General features: G+C 35.4%; 2 gene segments (V, D, J or C); both read right to left on the bottom strand.

Moving 5' to 3' along the window:
- Nucleotides 1-6,251: 6,251 nt before the first annotated feature.
- LOC126495318 (immunoglobulin kappa variable 2-29-like) lies at nt 6,252-7,083 on the bottom strand. The segment is given in 2 exon segments: nt 6,252-6,619; nt 6,993-7,083. Coding segments are annotated over 2 exon segments (417 nt in total).
- A 7,612-nt stretch (nt 7,084-14,695) lies between these two features.
- Nucleotides 14,696-15,513, bottom strand: LOC126495319 (immunoglobulin kappa variable 2-28-like). The segment is given in 2 exon segments: nt 14,696-15,027; nt 15,392-15,513. Coding segments are annotated over 2 exon segments (381 nt in total).
- Nucleotides 15,514-15,750: the final 237 nt, after the last annotated feature.

A 15,750-nucleotide genomic window follows, 5' to 3' on the forward strand; every position in this document is an offset into this window, starting at 1 on the left:
CTATAGAATATTCCATCCAAACAGAAAAGAATATACCTTCTTCTCAGGACCTCATGGGACCTTCTCACAAATTGACCACATACTCAGAAACAAAAAATCAATAAATACAAAAAATTGGAATAACCCAATGTACCTTATCTGATCACCATGGTTTAAAACTAGACTTCCACAGCAATATTAATTCCAGAAACCCCACAAACACATGGAAATTAAACAGTGCTCACCTGAATCATCAATGGGTCAAGGAAGAAATAAAAGGAGAAATTAAAGATTTCCTAAAATTCAATGAAAATGACTATACAACGTACCCAAATTTCTGGGTCACAATGAAAGCAATGTTAAAAGGAAAGTTCATAGCACTAAACGCCTACATAAAGAAACTGAAAAATCCCACACTAGTGAATTAACAGAACATTTGAAAACTTTAGAATGAAAAGAAGCAAACTCACCTAATAGAACTAGACAGCAGGAAGCAATCAAATTAAGAGCTGAAATCAACAAAATAGAAACAAAGAAAACAATACAAAGAATCAATGAGACAAAGAGTTGGGTCTTCGAGAAATTTAACAAAACAGATAAACCTTTATCCAAAGTAATCAAAATGCAGAGAGAGAATATCTAAATTAACAAAATCAGAAATGAAAAGGGGGACATAACAACAGATATGGATATAACAACAAACACGGAGGAAATACATAGAGTCACCAGTGCATACTTTAAAAACCTGTACTCCACAGAACTGGAAAACTTAAAGGAAATGGATAACTTTCTGGACAAATATAATGTACCAAAGTTAAATCCAAACCAGATAAGCAAAGTAAACAGACCTATTACTGTTGAAGAAATAGAAACAATCATCATAGGTCTCCCAAACAAAAATAGCCTAGGATCAGATGGTTTTAGCTCAGAAATCTATAAGACCTTCAAATAAGAACTAATACCAATACTCCTCAAATAATTCCACCCAATAAAAAAACAAAGGAAAATTACAAAACTCTTTTTACAAGGCTAAAATTACCCTGATACCCAAACCAGAGAATGATATTACTAAGAAAGAGAATTACAGACCAATCTCACTCATGAATTTTGAGGCAGATTACTAAATAAAATAGTGGCAAATGAAATTCAAGAACACATCAGAACAATGATCCACCATGATCAAGTCAGCTTCATCCCAGAGATGCAGGAATGGTTCAACAAACAAAAATCTGTCAACGTAATCAACCATAGAAACAAGCTGAAAAAAATAAACATGATCTTCTCATTAGATGCCAAAAAAATATTTTGACAAAATACAACATCTCTTTATGGTAAAGATCTTGAAGACAGCAGGGATACAAGGAAAATACCTAAACATAATTAAGGCAATATACAGCAAACCAACAGCCAACATCAACCTAAATGGAGAGAAACTCCCAGTAATTCCACTGAAATGAGGAACAAAAAAAAAAGTTGCCCAGTCTCTCCATATCTATTCAATATAGTTCTTGAGGTCCTAGCTAGAGCAATAAGAGAACAAAAAGGAGATCAAGAAAATACAAATCACAAAAGGAGTAGTCAAACTTTAACTGTTTGCTGATGATATAACAGTTCCCATAGTGACCACAAAATTTCTACCAAGAAACTTCTACAACTCATAAACATATTCAGTAATGTAGAAAATGCAAGATTAACTTAAAAAAAATCAGTAGCCCTCCTTTACACAGATGATAAAAAGGCTGGGGAAGAAATCAGAGAAACAACACCCTTCACAATAGCCAAAAATAGCATAATGTATCTCGGAGTAACTCTAACCAAACAGGTGTAAGACTTGTTTGACAAGAATTTTATATCTTTAAAGAAAGAAATTAAAGAAGACACCTAATAGTGAAAAGATATCTCATGCTCTTGGGTAGGCAGAATTAACATTAGTAAAATTGGCAATCTTACCAATAGCAATCTACAGATTCAATGTAATGCCTATTAAAATCCCAACAAAAATCTTCATAGACCTCAAAAGAACAATACTCAAATTCATATGGAAAAGGAAAAAAACCCAGGATCACCAAAACAGTCCTGTATACTAAAAGAACTTCTGGAGGCATCACAATCACTGACTTCAAACTTTACTACAGAGCTACACTACTGAAAACAGCCTGCTATTGGCATAATAACACACAGGAGAAACAATGGAACGAAATATAAGACCCAGATATTAATCCATCCTCTTTCAAACAACTGATTTTTGACAAAAGAAGCAAAAAAAAATATCAAATGGAAAATCAAAAACCTATTTAACAAATGGTACCAGGATAACTGGATCTCAACATGTAGAAGAATGAAAATAGACCCATCTATCACCATGCACAAAACTCAAGTCCAAATGGATCAAAGACCTCAACATAAAGCCAGCCACAGAAGAGAAAGTGGGAAGTACACTTGAACACATTGGCACAGGAGACCACTTCCTAAATATAACCCCAGCAACACAGATACTGAGAGAAACAATTAATAAATTGGACCTCCTGAAAGTGAAAAGCTTCTGTAAAGCAAGGAATACTTTCAACAAGACAAAATGACAGCCTACAAAATGGGAAAAGTTCTTCACTAACCCCACATCAGACAGAGGACTGATTTCCAAAATATACAAAGAACTCAAGAAATTGGTCACCAATTGCATAAAGAACACATAAACCAATAAAAAATGGAGTACAGATCTAAACAGAGAACTCTCATCAGAGGAATCTAAATGGCTGAAATTCACTTAAGGAAACGTGCAACATCCTTAGTCATCAGAGAAATGCAAATCAAAACAACTTCGAGATTCTATCTTACACCTGTAATAATTGCCAAGATAAAAAACACTGATGACAACTTATGCTGGAATAGTTGTGGGGAAAAGGGAATGCTTCTGCATTGCTGGTGAAATGAAAGTTTGTATAACTCCTTTGAATGTCAGGGTGACAATTTCTCAGAAAATTATGAAGCAACCTTCTTCAAGACCCAGTAATACCAATTTTGGGTATATATCCAAAGGATGCTCAATCATGCCACAAGGACACGTGCTCAACTATGTTCATAACAACATTATTTGTCATAGCCAGAACTTGGAAACAATCTAAATGTTCCTCAACTGAAGAATGAATAAGGAAAATATGTACATTTATACAATGGAGTATTATTACACAGCAGAAAAACGAACATCTTGAATTTTGCAAGCAAATGGATTGAGCTAGAACACATTATTTTGAGTGAGGTAACCCAGACACAGAAAGACAATTATTACATTTACTCAATCATAGGTGGTTTTTAAAAATAAAGCAAAGAAAACCAGCTGACAAGCCACAATCCCAGAGAGAACTTAAGACAACAATGAGGATACTAAGAGAGACTTGCATAGATCTAATCTACATGGAAAATAGAAAAATACAAGATCTCCTGAGTAAATTGGGGAAGGATTGAAGGGATGAGTGGAGAGGCAGGGATGGGAGCAAAGGAAAATGTAGAGCTCAAAAAAATCAATAAAAAATAATCGCAAAAAAACTACACTAAAATTCCCAAAAATTGTTCATAAATGTTTGTTTTCATTTAATGAGAGTTGATTATAAATGGTTTATAATCATAGTTAAGGTCTTTCTAACAAAAAAGGGAAAATGATACAGAAATGCATGTTTTACATTGGTATGGAGTTTGGTTTATTAATACAAATTTAAAGTCAATTTTGTTTGATGTTTATTTTTATTCTTGTTTAAGGTATTATATTTATACAGCTTATTTAAAAGTGTAATATGTAACTTAAAATTATAAGTTAATAGGTAGTCATCTATAATAGTCAGACTTATAATCATGTTAGGTTTTCTAGATATATAGTGATATATTTAAGATGAATAACTATTCTTCAAATCTTTCAAAGATTTATAAAAAATGGCATTTAAAACTTGAAGAACTTAGACTTTTCTCCACAGTGAGACATGTCTGCTTCTGGCAGTACTAATTACTTCATAGAGTTTGCTGGGCATTGAAACTCATTATAGAATTTACAGTCAATGTGACAAAGCTAGCTATTTGGGAAATAAACTGCTTATGCTTGAACTACTTCATGGTATGATTCCTGAATAGGACACACAGGACTCACAGAAATGTGACTGCTGAACTTTCCAAAAGATGGGATGATACTTCAGGGTTTCTGTTTTACAGAAGAAACTGACAGACATTCTGTAGAATACAGAAGAGAGCAAATGATGAAATTTGTCAGGACAAGGCAGAACAGATCTACAAATTTTCAGTTTTATTGAAAAGTCTGCCAGATATTATGGGAATCTAGGCTGAAAATGGATGTTCCAGTTTTACAAAAGAACTTAGGGTGACTACCCAGGCATCGGGATGTGTCTTTCATCTCTAGAACTTTGAAAGTTGCTTACAATTTACTTCCTTAATACCTATGTAATATATACTTCTGGGGCCTTATAGCTTTCCTTGATTATAATAAAAATAATTTATATATAAAACTTTATACTCACAAAAATAAGACAGATGATAGAGTACTATCCTCACTTTGCCAAATGTAAATGGAATAAATATTGTAACTATAATTCTAGATTAATAGCTGTTTTGTATATGTAATTTTACTATGTTATAGTTAAAATCTTTTGTTTTAATTAGACAGAAAAAGGGAGGAGATGTGGAATTTTTTGTATATGTATTGCTTTTATTGGTTGAAGAGTAAAGTCATTTCAGCAATGACTCAGTAAAGTAAAATCAGGTGAGAATTCCAAACAGAAATGTATAGAGAGAATAGACAGACTCAAAAAGATGCCTTGTGGCCACTAAAGGAGAAAAACACCAGAATATAACCAGTCAGTCATTGCCTTGTGGCAATACATAGAGTAATAGAAATTACTTATTTCAAGATGTAATATTAATAGGTCTGAACCATTGGGCAAGCAGTATTGTGATTAATACAGTTTCTCTGTGATTATTTGGGTCTAGGTGGACATAAAATGAAAGTGCAATCTCCTTCCACACTGCGAGGTATTTTGCCTACCATCAAATCAAGCATACTTTCTAACTCTATTTTTAAAAATTGAAGCAAGGTGTATGGTGGGAAAAGTTCCTCCAGAAACCATGGGTTATAAAACAAAGATTACACTTTCATGTATAGGAACCCTTATTATGAGAGAGGCCCCAAACCACAAAACAACTCAGGCTTTTGTCAGTTTTCTTGCTTTCAAAAACAAAACAATTAAGAAAACCCTAAGATATTAAATCGTATTGCTAAAGAAAGAATGAGTTTTGGTTGTAGAACATTAAGAAATGATGGTAGAATCTGTCTTAAAGTATTCTTCTGGCTGTCCAGCTCTCATAGTTCAGAAATATGCTCTATGAATTGGTAGAGCAAGAAAGTTATCAAAATTCCTGTACAGCTGTGAACTTCAAACATACAATAGTGGATATCTGCTTGTAAGAGTACTAAATCATGCTATGATATCACTATCACTGCCCTAACATAAGGCTTCTGGTTAGATCTGGGACCCTTGATTTTATCATGGTTATTGTATCATGGACATAATCATAAACTTTCATGTGGTACTTCATACAACCTGTGACTCACTTACTGCCCTGTGTCTTTGAAGGGAAACTAAAGAGCTCATACTCACTTTTTAAGAAAAATGATTTTTAAATGATATAAAATGTTTAATAAAGGGTACAGTGTGATGGATTGGTGAAAGGCTATCACATAGCTTTTGTTATTTAGTCCTTTCTTTGGTCATACTATCTTTTCATTCTTCATTACCACCTCAGGATCAACACACATTTTTCCCTCCACTGAAAGCTTCAGTGAAGTCTGCTTCTGTTGTTAGTCCAGGCCCCAAAGAAAGGGGACTTTACCCATGTTTCTGCATCCTCTCCTTCCACTAGACATCAATTCCTGGGTTTTGCAAACTCTGGTAGTTTCTACTTTTGCAGTTTTCCTATAAGTCTAAATTATTTATAACTTCCAGAGCCACTTGTACCTCTTAAATAAAACACTTGAAACATGAATTTATCAAATCCAGTTTTCACTCAGCCTTACCACATCATTTTTGGGAGTTGAGAGAGCACCTGTTCACCATTCTCTGAAGGCAGGGACAATATCATTTTAATTGCAGCTGTTGAAGACAGAAATTAATAAGTTTGGAGTTATCCTCAAGGAACTCATGCTAGAAGTCCCTCAGCTGCAATCAATAATCTGAAGTTCCTCAACATTTTTTTGACACAGATGAATAACATATTTAGCAGCTGGGCCAATCCAAGCAAGGACTTTTTGTTAGGGCTTGAATCACTGTGGGAGGAATATGTGTATGTTGCATGCAGTAATAAATCCCCAAGTCCTCATGCTCCACTCTGCTGATCTTGAGTGTGAAGTCTGTGCCTGACCCACTGCCAATGAACCTGTCTGGCACCCCAGAATATCGCTTGGAAACCTCATAGATCAGGGGCTTTGGAGACTGGCCTGGCTTTTGCAGGCACCAATACAAATAGGTATTTCCATTACTATGTACAAGACTCTGACTAGCCCTGCAAGAGATAGAGACTTGAACTCCAAGGCTTACAGCTAAGGAGGCTGGAGTTTGGGTCATCAGAACATCACTCTTGGAAGCTGAAATGATAAAAATGCAAAGTTATGACAAAACTTTCTGAACAATCCTTGCATTTACAGTTTTCAAGAGTTTTATATTTATTTCAACAGATGTTAATTTTCATATGTAATACTTTATGCACTGTAATTCCCCTTTATCAAATCAAGGGAATTGAAAGTACAAAAATGATTATAGGCATAATTCATTCCATCCCTGTCTATCTGTGTCATAATCTTCATTATAGCACAGGGTCTCATGTGGAATATCCAAGTCCTAGATGTGAATATCACAGGCCCCATCCTGGAGGATAATAATCATCTACTCATGCATGGACAGAACACATAAGCTCATCCTCCCTACCCTTCCTCCCCTCTCACTTCCTTTTTTCCTCACCAGGAATCCAGAAAAGCTGCAGTACCAACAGTTGAACTGGCAACTTCATTTTGAGGAAGCAGTCTGAGGAGACTTATCAGTCACTGCAAAATGACAACTGAGCTTTTATCTGTGACTGGTAAGGGTGTGCCTCCCAAGGGAGCCATATGCAAAGACAGGGGTTAGGGCTGCATTATAGATATAGGAAAGAGTTGTTCAGGTTTCTCACGATTGGAAGAAAACAAATATAATATCTCCCATGTCAGTGGTGACAATAGCAAAACAAAATATGATGCTTGATATGAAAATTAGCCTGATGAAAACTGTCAATCTGGGCAAAACCAGACATTCAATAAGTTCTATATTACCGAAATACAAAAAGAAGTGTAATTGAAGGTATATGTATGTATTAACTCTCTATGAGTTGATAACGGTATTTACTCTTCTTTTAACAATTTTACAGAAAAAAATCTTTCCTTTTAAGAATATAAATGTAGAACTTAGGAGATGTCTTTTCTGTGTTCCACTGAATATTTCTAACGGGGGAGCAGAAAAAAAATAAAACACTAAGGAAGAAGGTGTTTCTTAAATATTTATTATGAAAATGTAAATAAAATGGATAATAATTTTTCAGGGATATAAAGTGTGAGGAAACTTTGGAAGTAATTAATGTACTCCTAGTGTTTGCATAAAATATTTCACAAGTGTATTCCAACTCAATTTTATATGAATTACATATATGTGTTGCTTATTATGTAGTCATCATACATTAATTAAATGATCTCTTTACTTTTATTTATTTTGTTTGTCTCTATGTATGTAGAGTAATGTTCATTCAATAGCACACACAGGGAACAAAGAGAACAATTGATTGAAGTAAGTTTTCTCCTACCTTGTTAGGATAAGAAAATCTCAAGTTGTTGGCCTGGTGGCAGGCACTTTTATTTTTTGAGACATCTCACCAAACAAACAGTGAAATGATTTCAGTATGATGTTTTGACAGGAACTCTCTTAAGGGGGACTGATAGATGGCTCAGGAGTTAAGAGCACTTACTTTTCTTCCAGAACACATGGCCTTGATTACTAGTGCCTATGTGGAGCTGCTCACTGTTTTCTGTAATCTATCTCCAGGAAATCCAATATCCATTTCTGTTCTTTATTGGCACACACATATGTCTGCCTACACAGAAAATGACAACAATTAGTATATATCAGTTAAAACTGATAAAATAGATAAACATCTTTCTTACAAAAAGAAAGATAATAGCTTTTATGCACAAAGTTAAGAGAAAGGGCAGTTTTTATACTTTGGAAAAAATTTGGAGCTCAATGTCAGATTATTAAACTGATAGGAAATATTTTTTCCTGGATGTTTTGTTTATTTATTTGTTATTTGTTATGTTTTCATCAACTTAATACAAGTTAGTGATATCTCCATTGAGAGAACTTCAACTGAGAAAATGCTTCTATGATATTCATCTCTAAGCAAGTCTGTGCAGTATTGGCTTGATTGAGGTCAGATATGGAAATCCCATCTCAACAATACATAGCGCTAATGCTGGGCAGGTGGTCGTGGGTGGTATGAGAAAGCTGGGTGAGCAAACTATGGGGAGTAGTCAAGTAAATAACATTATTCTATGGTCTCTGCTTCTGTTCCTGCCTCCTAATACCTGCCCTGATTCCATCCATTCCGTGACTTCCCTTAATGATGGACCATGAAACAGAACTACACACATAACTAAACCCTTCTCTTCCCAAGTTGACTTTTCTCATGGTATATAGCACAACCATAAAGAACAATATAGGACAGACCTCCAGAGTAATTGCATAGCTCCTATACCCAATTAATAAGATAGGTTTCTTAAGAGAAAGGCAAGGTTAGAAATACATGAAAGAATGTACTTGTGCAATTTTATATTTTTTTACATAAACAGGCTGAGAAATACTCTCCCAATTCAGAAATTTTCTCTATAAGGAAAAACAAATTTTGTTAGATTCTTGTTAGTTTTGAATGGAAACCTTCCTCCACATATGGCTCTGTGTCATTTTTGTAACAAAGTGTCCAATTTCATAGAAGACTTCACATAGGTGTGTAGGAGGAGGGCCTGCTTATTCGTCCTGCTGGCCTGGCTAGCTTAGCCCCAAAATAACCACACAGAAACTGTATTCATTAAGTCACTATTTGACCCATTAGCTCTAGATTCTTATTAGCTAACTCTTATATTAATTTAAGCCATTTATATTCATCTGTATATCCACACATGGCAGTGGCTTACCATCAAAGATTCGTCACGTTTCACTCTGGCAGAGGCTCCATGGTGGCTTCTCTCTACCTTCCTTCTTCCAGCCTGCCATTAAATTTTTCCTACCTAGCTCTGTTCCCCACAGCTCTGCTATAAGACCAAAGCAATTCCTTTATTAACCAATGAAAGCAACACATAGACAGAAAGACCTCTTATACTATAGGTGAATGAAAATAGACTGAAAGTTGAGTTCCTTAGGGTAATCATTTCTGACCCCCAGATCCATGGGAGATAGACACTACAGAATATGGTAGTGGGTCAGAGCTCCTCAACAAACGAATCAGCTTGTGTTCTTTCACCAAATTGGAAGAAAATGTTAATTCTTCCATACTCAAACTCATGATGTTAATTGCTAGCTGAATAGTACTTGAAAATTTTATCAACTTCACATGGTTTAGCAGGATAGTTACTTCATGGCAAACATGATTACACATGACACAAATAATATTTTGTAATGTCATTAAATGTTGAATAATTTGCTCCCCGTGTGAAAAGTAATTGGAATCAGGAGAGCTACCATATACAGTTTTAAATGAGATAAATTATATGCTATTTACAAATACATCTGTTAACTAGATTTTTATTGTGAAATGTATTTAGGAGACAGATAAAATGGTTAAAATTACTTAAATGTTAGAAAAATGTAACATAAATCTCTTCAAGTGTGTTGCTTTCTTTCCACTTCTATTAGTTCTTCAGTGGTTCTTAAAAATAAAGAACTACTACAGCTTTGACCTTATTTCTTTACCCAGTTTTCCCTATAGTTGATGCTCTTCTACTTCCTCAACTTGTAGAAACAACATGAGAGTAAATGGATCTGTGTGCAAACTGTTATGCTGCAATTATTTACCTAGTCTTTGAGTATATTTTGACCAATTGTTACCAAAGTTTTTAGAATAATAATCTGAGACGTGAGAGCCCAAACAAGCTAGCCTCAATGAACTAATTTCAATGCATTTTACTTAAAGAAACGTGAAATATGAATTAATGGGCAAGATAGATGGTCCAGAAGCTTATGGCAGGTATTAATTTTGTAGCAGACCCAGTTTGGTTCCCCAATTTCATATTTAGTAGATCAATACTGTAAGCCATTTCTTGTGATTTTAATCTTAGTCATTTTGACAGGGGTAAGGTGAAATCTCATACTCTCTTTGACTTGTATTTCCTTGATGTCTAAGAATTTTGAGGATTTCCTTATGTTTGACTCAAGCATTTGAATTTCCTCTATTGAAAATCTCTGTTTAAGTCTGTACCCATTTTTACAATGGATTATTTGGTATGTTGAGGTCTAGTTTCTTGATTTCTTTACATATTTTAGATATTAATCCTATATTAGAAGTGGAGTTTGTGAAAGTCTTTTCCCATTTTTATGCTGTCATTTTGTCCTACTGGACAAAAAAGTATCCATTGGCTTAAAGAAACATTTCATCTTTATGAGGTTCCATTTATTAACTGTTGATCTTATTGCCTGAGCTATTTGTTTCTGTTCAGGAAATCATCTACTGTGCCAATGTGGTCAAAGTGTTATTCACCACTTTGTCTTCCATCAGGTTCAACATGTCTGGTTTTATACATGGATATAACCTATTAAGGTAATAAGGTTTAATATATAGTCCCAAAGAGGCTAAGCAACACGGAGAGTTTAAATAGGTGGTGGATTTCACTTGAAAAAATAGGATAGATTTCAGAATGGCCTAGAGACCATTGGTGTTGGGAACAGCAAGGGTCAAGGGTTGAGAGGGATGGAGGAACAGAGTACAGTAAGAGACAACCAGAATTTGGGGGCAATTCTTGTGCATTGGATACCACTTGGGATTTGTGAAGGTGACAATAGTGAAGACACCTGGCTATGGGGTTATATATATAGCCTTAACTGGCCATCTTTGGTAACCAGACAATGTTCCATGTGTTGGAACTGGATTACCAATCCAGAACCAAAAACTTTGACCTACAATTTGTCCTTTCTTAAACATGTGCTTGGGTAATGGTGGCTCAGAAAGTATGAGTATTGACAACCAATGACTGGTACAACCTGAGGCTCATACCAGGATTGGAGAGGTAACCCATGCTTGACACTTTCCTTGTTGATCTGGCACCAGAGGCATGATTGTGTAAAGTCTTAGGATAGACCCAAAAATGACTGGCCAAAAAGAAAGGATTACTAATGATTTCCTGTTATATTCATAGACCAGAATCTATCATAACATTTATCAGGTTTCATCCAGTAGAGGTAAGACCATATATAGAGACCCACATTTGAAAATTCAGTGGAGTTAGGCAATGCTGTAGAAGAAGAAAGGGAAAGATTGTAGGAGTCAAAATGGTAAAGGCTTCATTAGATCATGGTTCTCAGAATCAATTAAGAAGGGCTTATAAGGTCTCACAGACACAGAAGCAATAATTAAGGTTCCTGTATGAGTCTGAGTTAGATCCTAAGCATACATGTTGTGATTATATAGTTCAGTGTTCTTGTCAAACTCATAACTGTAGAAATAAGGGCTGTTTTAATGCTTTTTTCTGACTTTTGACCTCTTTTTCTCCTTCTTGGTTGCTTTCTCCAGCCTTCGTATGAGGGTGTGGTGCTATTGTTACTATAACTTCTAATGCTGAGTTCATTTGATATCACATGGAGGCCTGTTATTTTATGAAGGAAAAAAGAGAAAGTAGTTTGTCTGGGTAAGATTAAGGTAGAGGGCTGACTGGGAGTAGAGCATAGGAGAATAGGAAGCTATGATTCAGATATAATATATGAAAGAAAAATAAATAAATTTAAAATAAAATCTTAAAAGTTTTAAAAATAGAGAGAGAGAGTTTATAATAGGAAGTTAAGGGGGATTTTGTTTGATCTGTTTTGTTATCTGTTGTTTTCCACAAAGTGGCTCTTTGGGAAGACAAATAAATAAATATAAGAAAGAATCATAAAACCACCCAACTAGACCATTATATGTGCAAAAGAAATGTGTGTTTTAGGGTCACAAAACACCAGACTGCCTAAGAGAATACTCTTCCTACTTTTATTGGAGAAAGGTAGCATCAGATTGTGGGATGCAAGCCATAGCAGCCTTGGAATAAGCTGGAAGATGTTGGGGGTTTTTTTTTTTTTTTTGAGCCTGTTTGGGCTAATCAGTAGCTCGATACCCTTTGCCTGAATTAGTAGAATAATGGAGGAAGATAAGGGAAATAATAACTCTTTCGACAAGTGGCAACACACCTTACAAGGTTTCAGAGGAAAGCCTAATTTAGATTTCTGTTTACCTGATTTTAATCATTCTATTTGTCAGGTGAGAGCCCTCTTTGCACAGCACCCTTGAACCATTTGGGACATTTTCAGGAGTACTGCCATATTTGAAGTAGAGTTAAGTCCTAACAATACAGGGACAAAGAGATTCCAACTCTGGGATACACTTGGAAGTTAGTCTAAATAAAGAGAAAAGATGAACAAAATTAAGATGTCTTGGACAAGATCAGTCCTTACCACTATTTATTAATCCTTATTGTCCCATAATTATCATGTCCTTCACAAAATACTCTGATGATTTGTTAAAAGTCCCATTCTTATATAACCTGTGCTTTTAGTCTTTTCCTTACCCCAAAATGGGATTCCTGGGGAAGTTTCAATACCTTGTGCTACAAAGTTTAAAATTGTGATAGAACCTATTTTTCTTTAAAAGTCTGTTTTCTGCCAAAGGAGCTATACAGAATATGCTGGAACTCTAGTAATTGCTTCTCTAAAAGGTGTTTCACCAGATCTCTGAACCCAGGATTTGTTTCTTCTCAGATTTTTTTCATGTATGTATGGAATATAAACCTGATATGTTGAAATTTTCCTTCTGCCTGATTCCTTTTTACCATTTAAAAATTCTAATTCAAATTCCCATTATTTGCTTTAAACAAAGTTGCATATTCTATTTCTTCGATTTTGAAGTTTTTGCTGTAGATTACTTTTTCATTTAAGTTTCTATTTTCAGTCAATTTTCTCTTAAGTACCTTCTCATTTCCCTTTCTCCTCTACTGTTTGAATTCTACTGACTCTCCATCTTGTTATGTTATTGTCCTCTTGTTTCTGATACTCTTTTCAGACCAGTTCTGCGATTATTTGTTTGTTTATTTAGATTTCTTGGCTGGAGTTGTGATGCCACCGGTCTTAGTTGCACTTAACTATTGCTGCAGTGAAACTCCATGACCAAAAAACTTGGGGAACAAAGGGTTCATAAGGCTTACATTTTAATATTAATGTTCATTATCAAAGGAAGTCAAAGAGGGAAGGAACCTGAAGGCAGGAGTAGATGCAGATAACATGGAGGAGAGATGCTTAGTGGCTTGCTCACTGTAGCTTGGTCAGCCTATTTTCTTATAGAAATCAGGACCACCAGCCCAGAGATGGAACCACCTACAATGGACTTAGCCTTTACCCATGCATGATTAATTAAGAAAATGTCTTATTGCTGGATCGTATTGAGGCATATTCTTAACTGAGGTTTCATCCTTACAGAAAACTGCAAATTGTATATTAATTGCCACAATACTAGCCAGGAAACCACAACAGAGGAATTAATGCTTCTCTTTTGCCACAGGGAGGAAATCACCATGTTAAGATTCTTTTTACATTTTTTCCCACTCCCCTTCTTACTTTCTTGAATGATAATCTCCTGGCTTTGGGAGTATTTGTTGTTGCTACTGTTGATTTTATTCACTCACTTTCTGTTAAGCAAATGTATAATGCTGTTATCTCATAAGTCCAGGCTTGTGTTTTATTTGAAATGAATGTCTTATCTTCCTCCCATGCCATTACTGCACATGTGAGTGTCCTCTGGCAATTGGCATTTGCTTGTGGTATACATTTACCAAGATTGTCCATGAAGCATAAAAAACAAAAATGAATAGTGGCCCTAGGCCATTTCCTTGAAGGTGGAAGTATTTCTGTATATTCATTTTCAAGTGGAGAATGACCTGTGTTAAGACGAGATAGAAAGGAATAAAAACAGAAGTTATCTTAATATTTTCATTCTGTACTGACCATGTATCAGCCATAAAAAAAAATAACTGCAAAATTTTTTTTTGGGAAGTAATTATGGGTAACTCACACCAATCTCAAACTCTGTTCTTTGACTATGATTCATGATGAGAATTATACATCCATATTGACATGTTCTAGAGAATGAAGATTATCTGCAAAACAGTCCTCCATTTCTTTCTATTTTGAAAGGAATCTTTTTCCTGCAGTTATTTTAGTATTCCAACAATGTCAAAGCAGACTTGTGATACCTGATATGAAGAAAAGCATCACCCCCATTGTAAAGTTTCTGTTATATACAATTATAAGCTGTTTCTTTTTCATACATACTTAGAGAATTTGCTTTGATGTTTTCCAGACTAAGAACACATGTAGCAGCTGGCCTTCCCAGACTGAGAGGTTTGCGTTCAGAGCTGTAACATTGTGGGAGGATGTTCTAGACCTTGCTGACAAAAATAAACACCCACATCCTCAGCCTCTACTCTACTGATTTTCAGTGTGAAATCTGTCCCTGACCCACTACCATGGAACCTGTCTGGGACTCCAGTAGCACGGTTAGATGTTATATAGATCAAAAGTTCTGGAGACTGCCCTGGTTTCAGGCGGTACCAATGTAAGTAAGTTTTGCCGTCACTATATAGGAGACTCTTACTAGACCTGCAGGAGATGGAAGCTGACTCTCCAGGAGTTACAGGAATGGAGTGTGCATCCTGGGTCAGCACAATATCCCCACTGGCTCCTGAAATAAGAACAATGAAAGATTATGCCCCCAAAGAATTAAGTTTTAAAAGTATTTACCTTCCTCTATTTTCACTTACTGTGTTCATGACTGTCATTTATATTCTAAAAATATTCCACATAAAATACTTATGTAGGGAGAGCACAGAGGCTCTCTAGAAATTGCCTGGACTAATCACTTTGATATTTTTTTAGAGTTAGCACAAGGATTCGGGTTATCTTCCTTTCACCCTCTAAACCTCACAAGGTCAAACCTGGAGAACAGTAACTCTCACACAAGTACAGAACATACATTCTCATCAACAAGACCTCCCAATATCCAATTCTTCCCAATCATCCTTCAACATCTTTGTTCATCTCCTCACCAGAGATCCAGAGCACAAGCAGTCCCAGGAGCTGGTAAGAATATGACATTCTGAGAACTTAATATGAAGAGTCCTACACAGTCAAGACAGAAAGAGAGACTAGGTTTTAACTTGGACTTACACGGAGAATTCCACCCTAGGGAGCAATATGCAAATTCCCTGGTTGGTACAGCTGTGTGAAAAACACCAAGAAGAGGAAGAAGCACACCCTTAGAAATATAGTGTCACTACTGTTTGTAGAGAAATTGATAGAGTCCATACTGCCTATGAAGAGTGCAAATGGACCTCACTCTAAAAGCTGGATCTGTGTGAAACAGGATATATTTGATCTATAGTACTTGGGCATGATAAGCTAGCAC

Source organism: Alexandromys fortis, unplaced genomic scaffold (assembly GCF_014885135.2).
Source record: "Alexandromys fortis isolate MF-2015 unplaced genomic scaffold, M_Fortis_MF-2015_v1.1 scaffold_440, whole genome shotgun sequence".
NCBI lineage: Eukaryota > Metazoa > Chordata > Mammalia > Rodentia > Cricetidae > Alexandromys > Alexandromys fortis.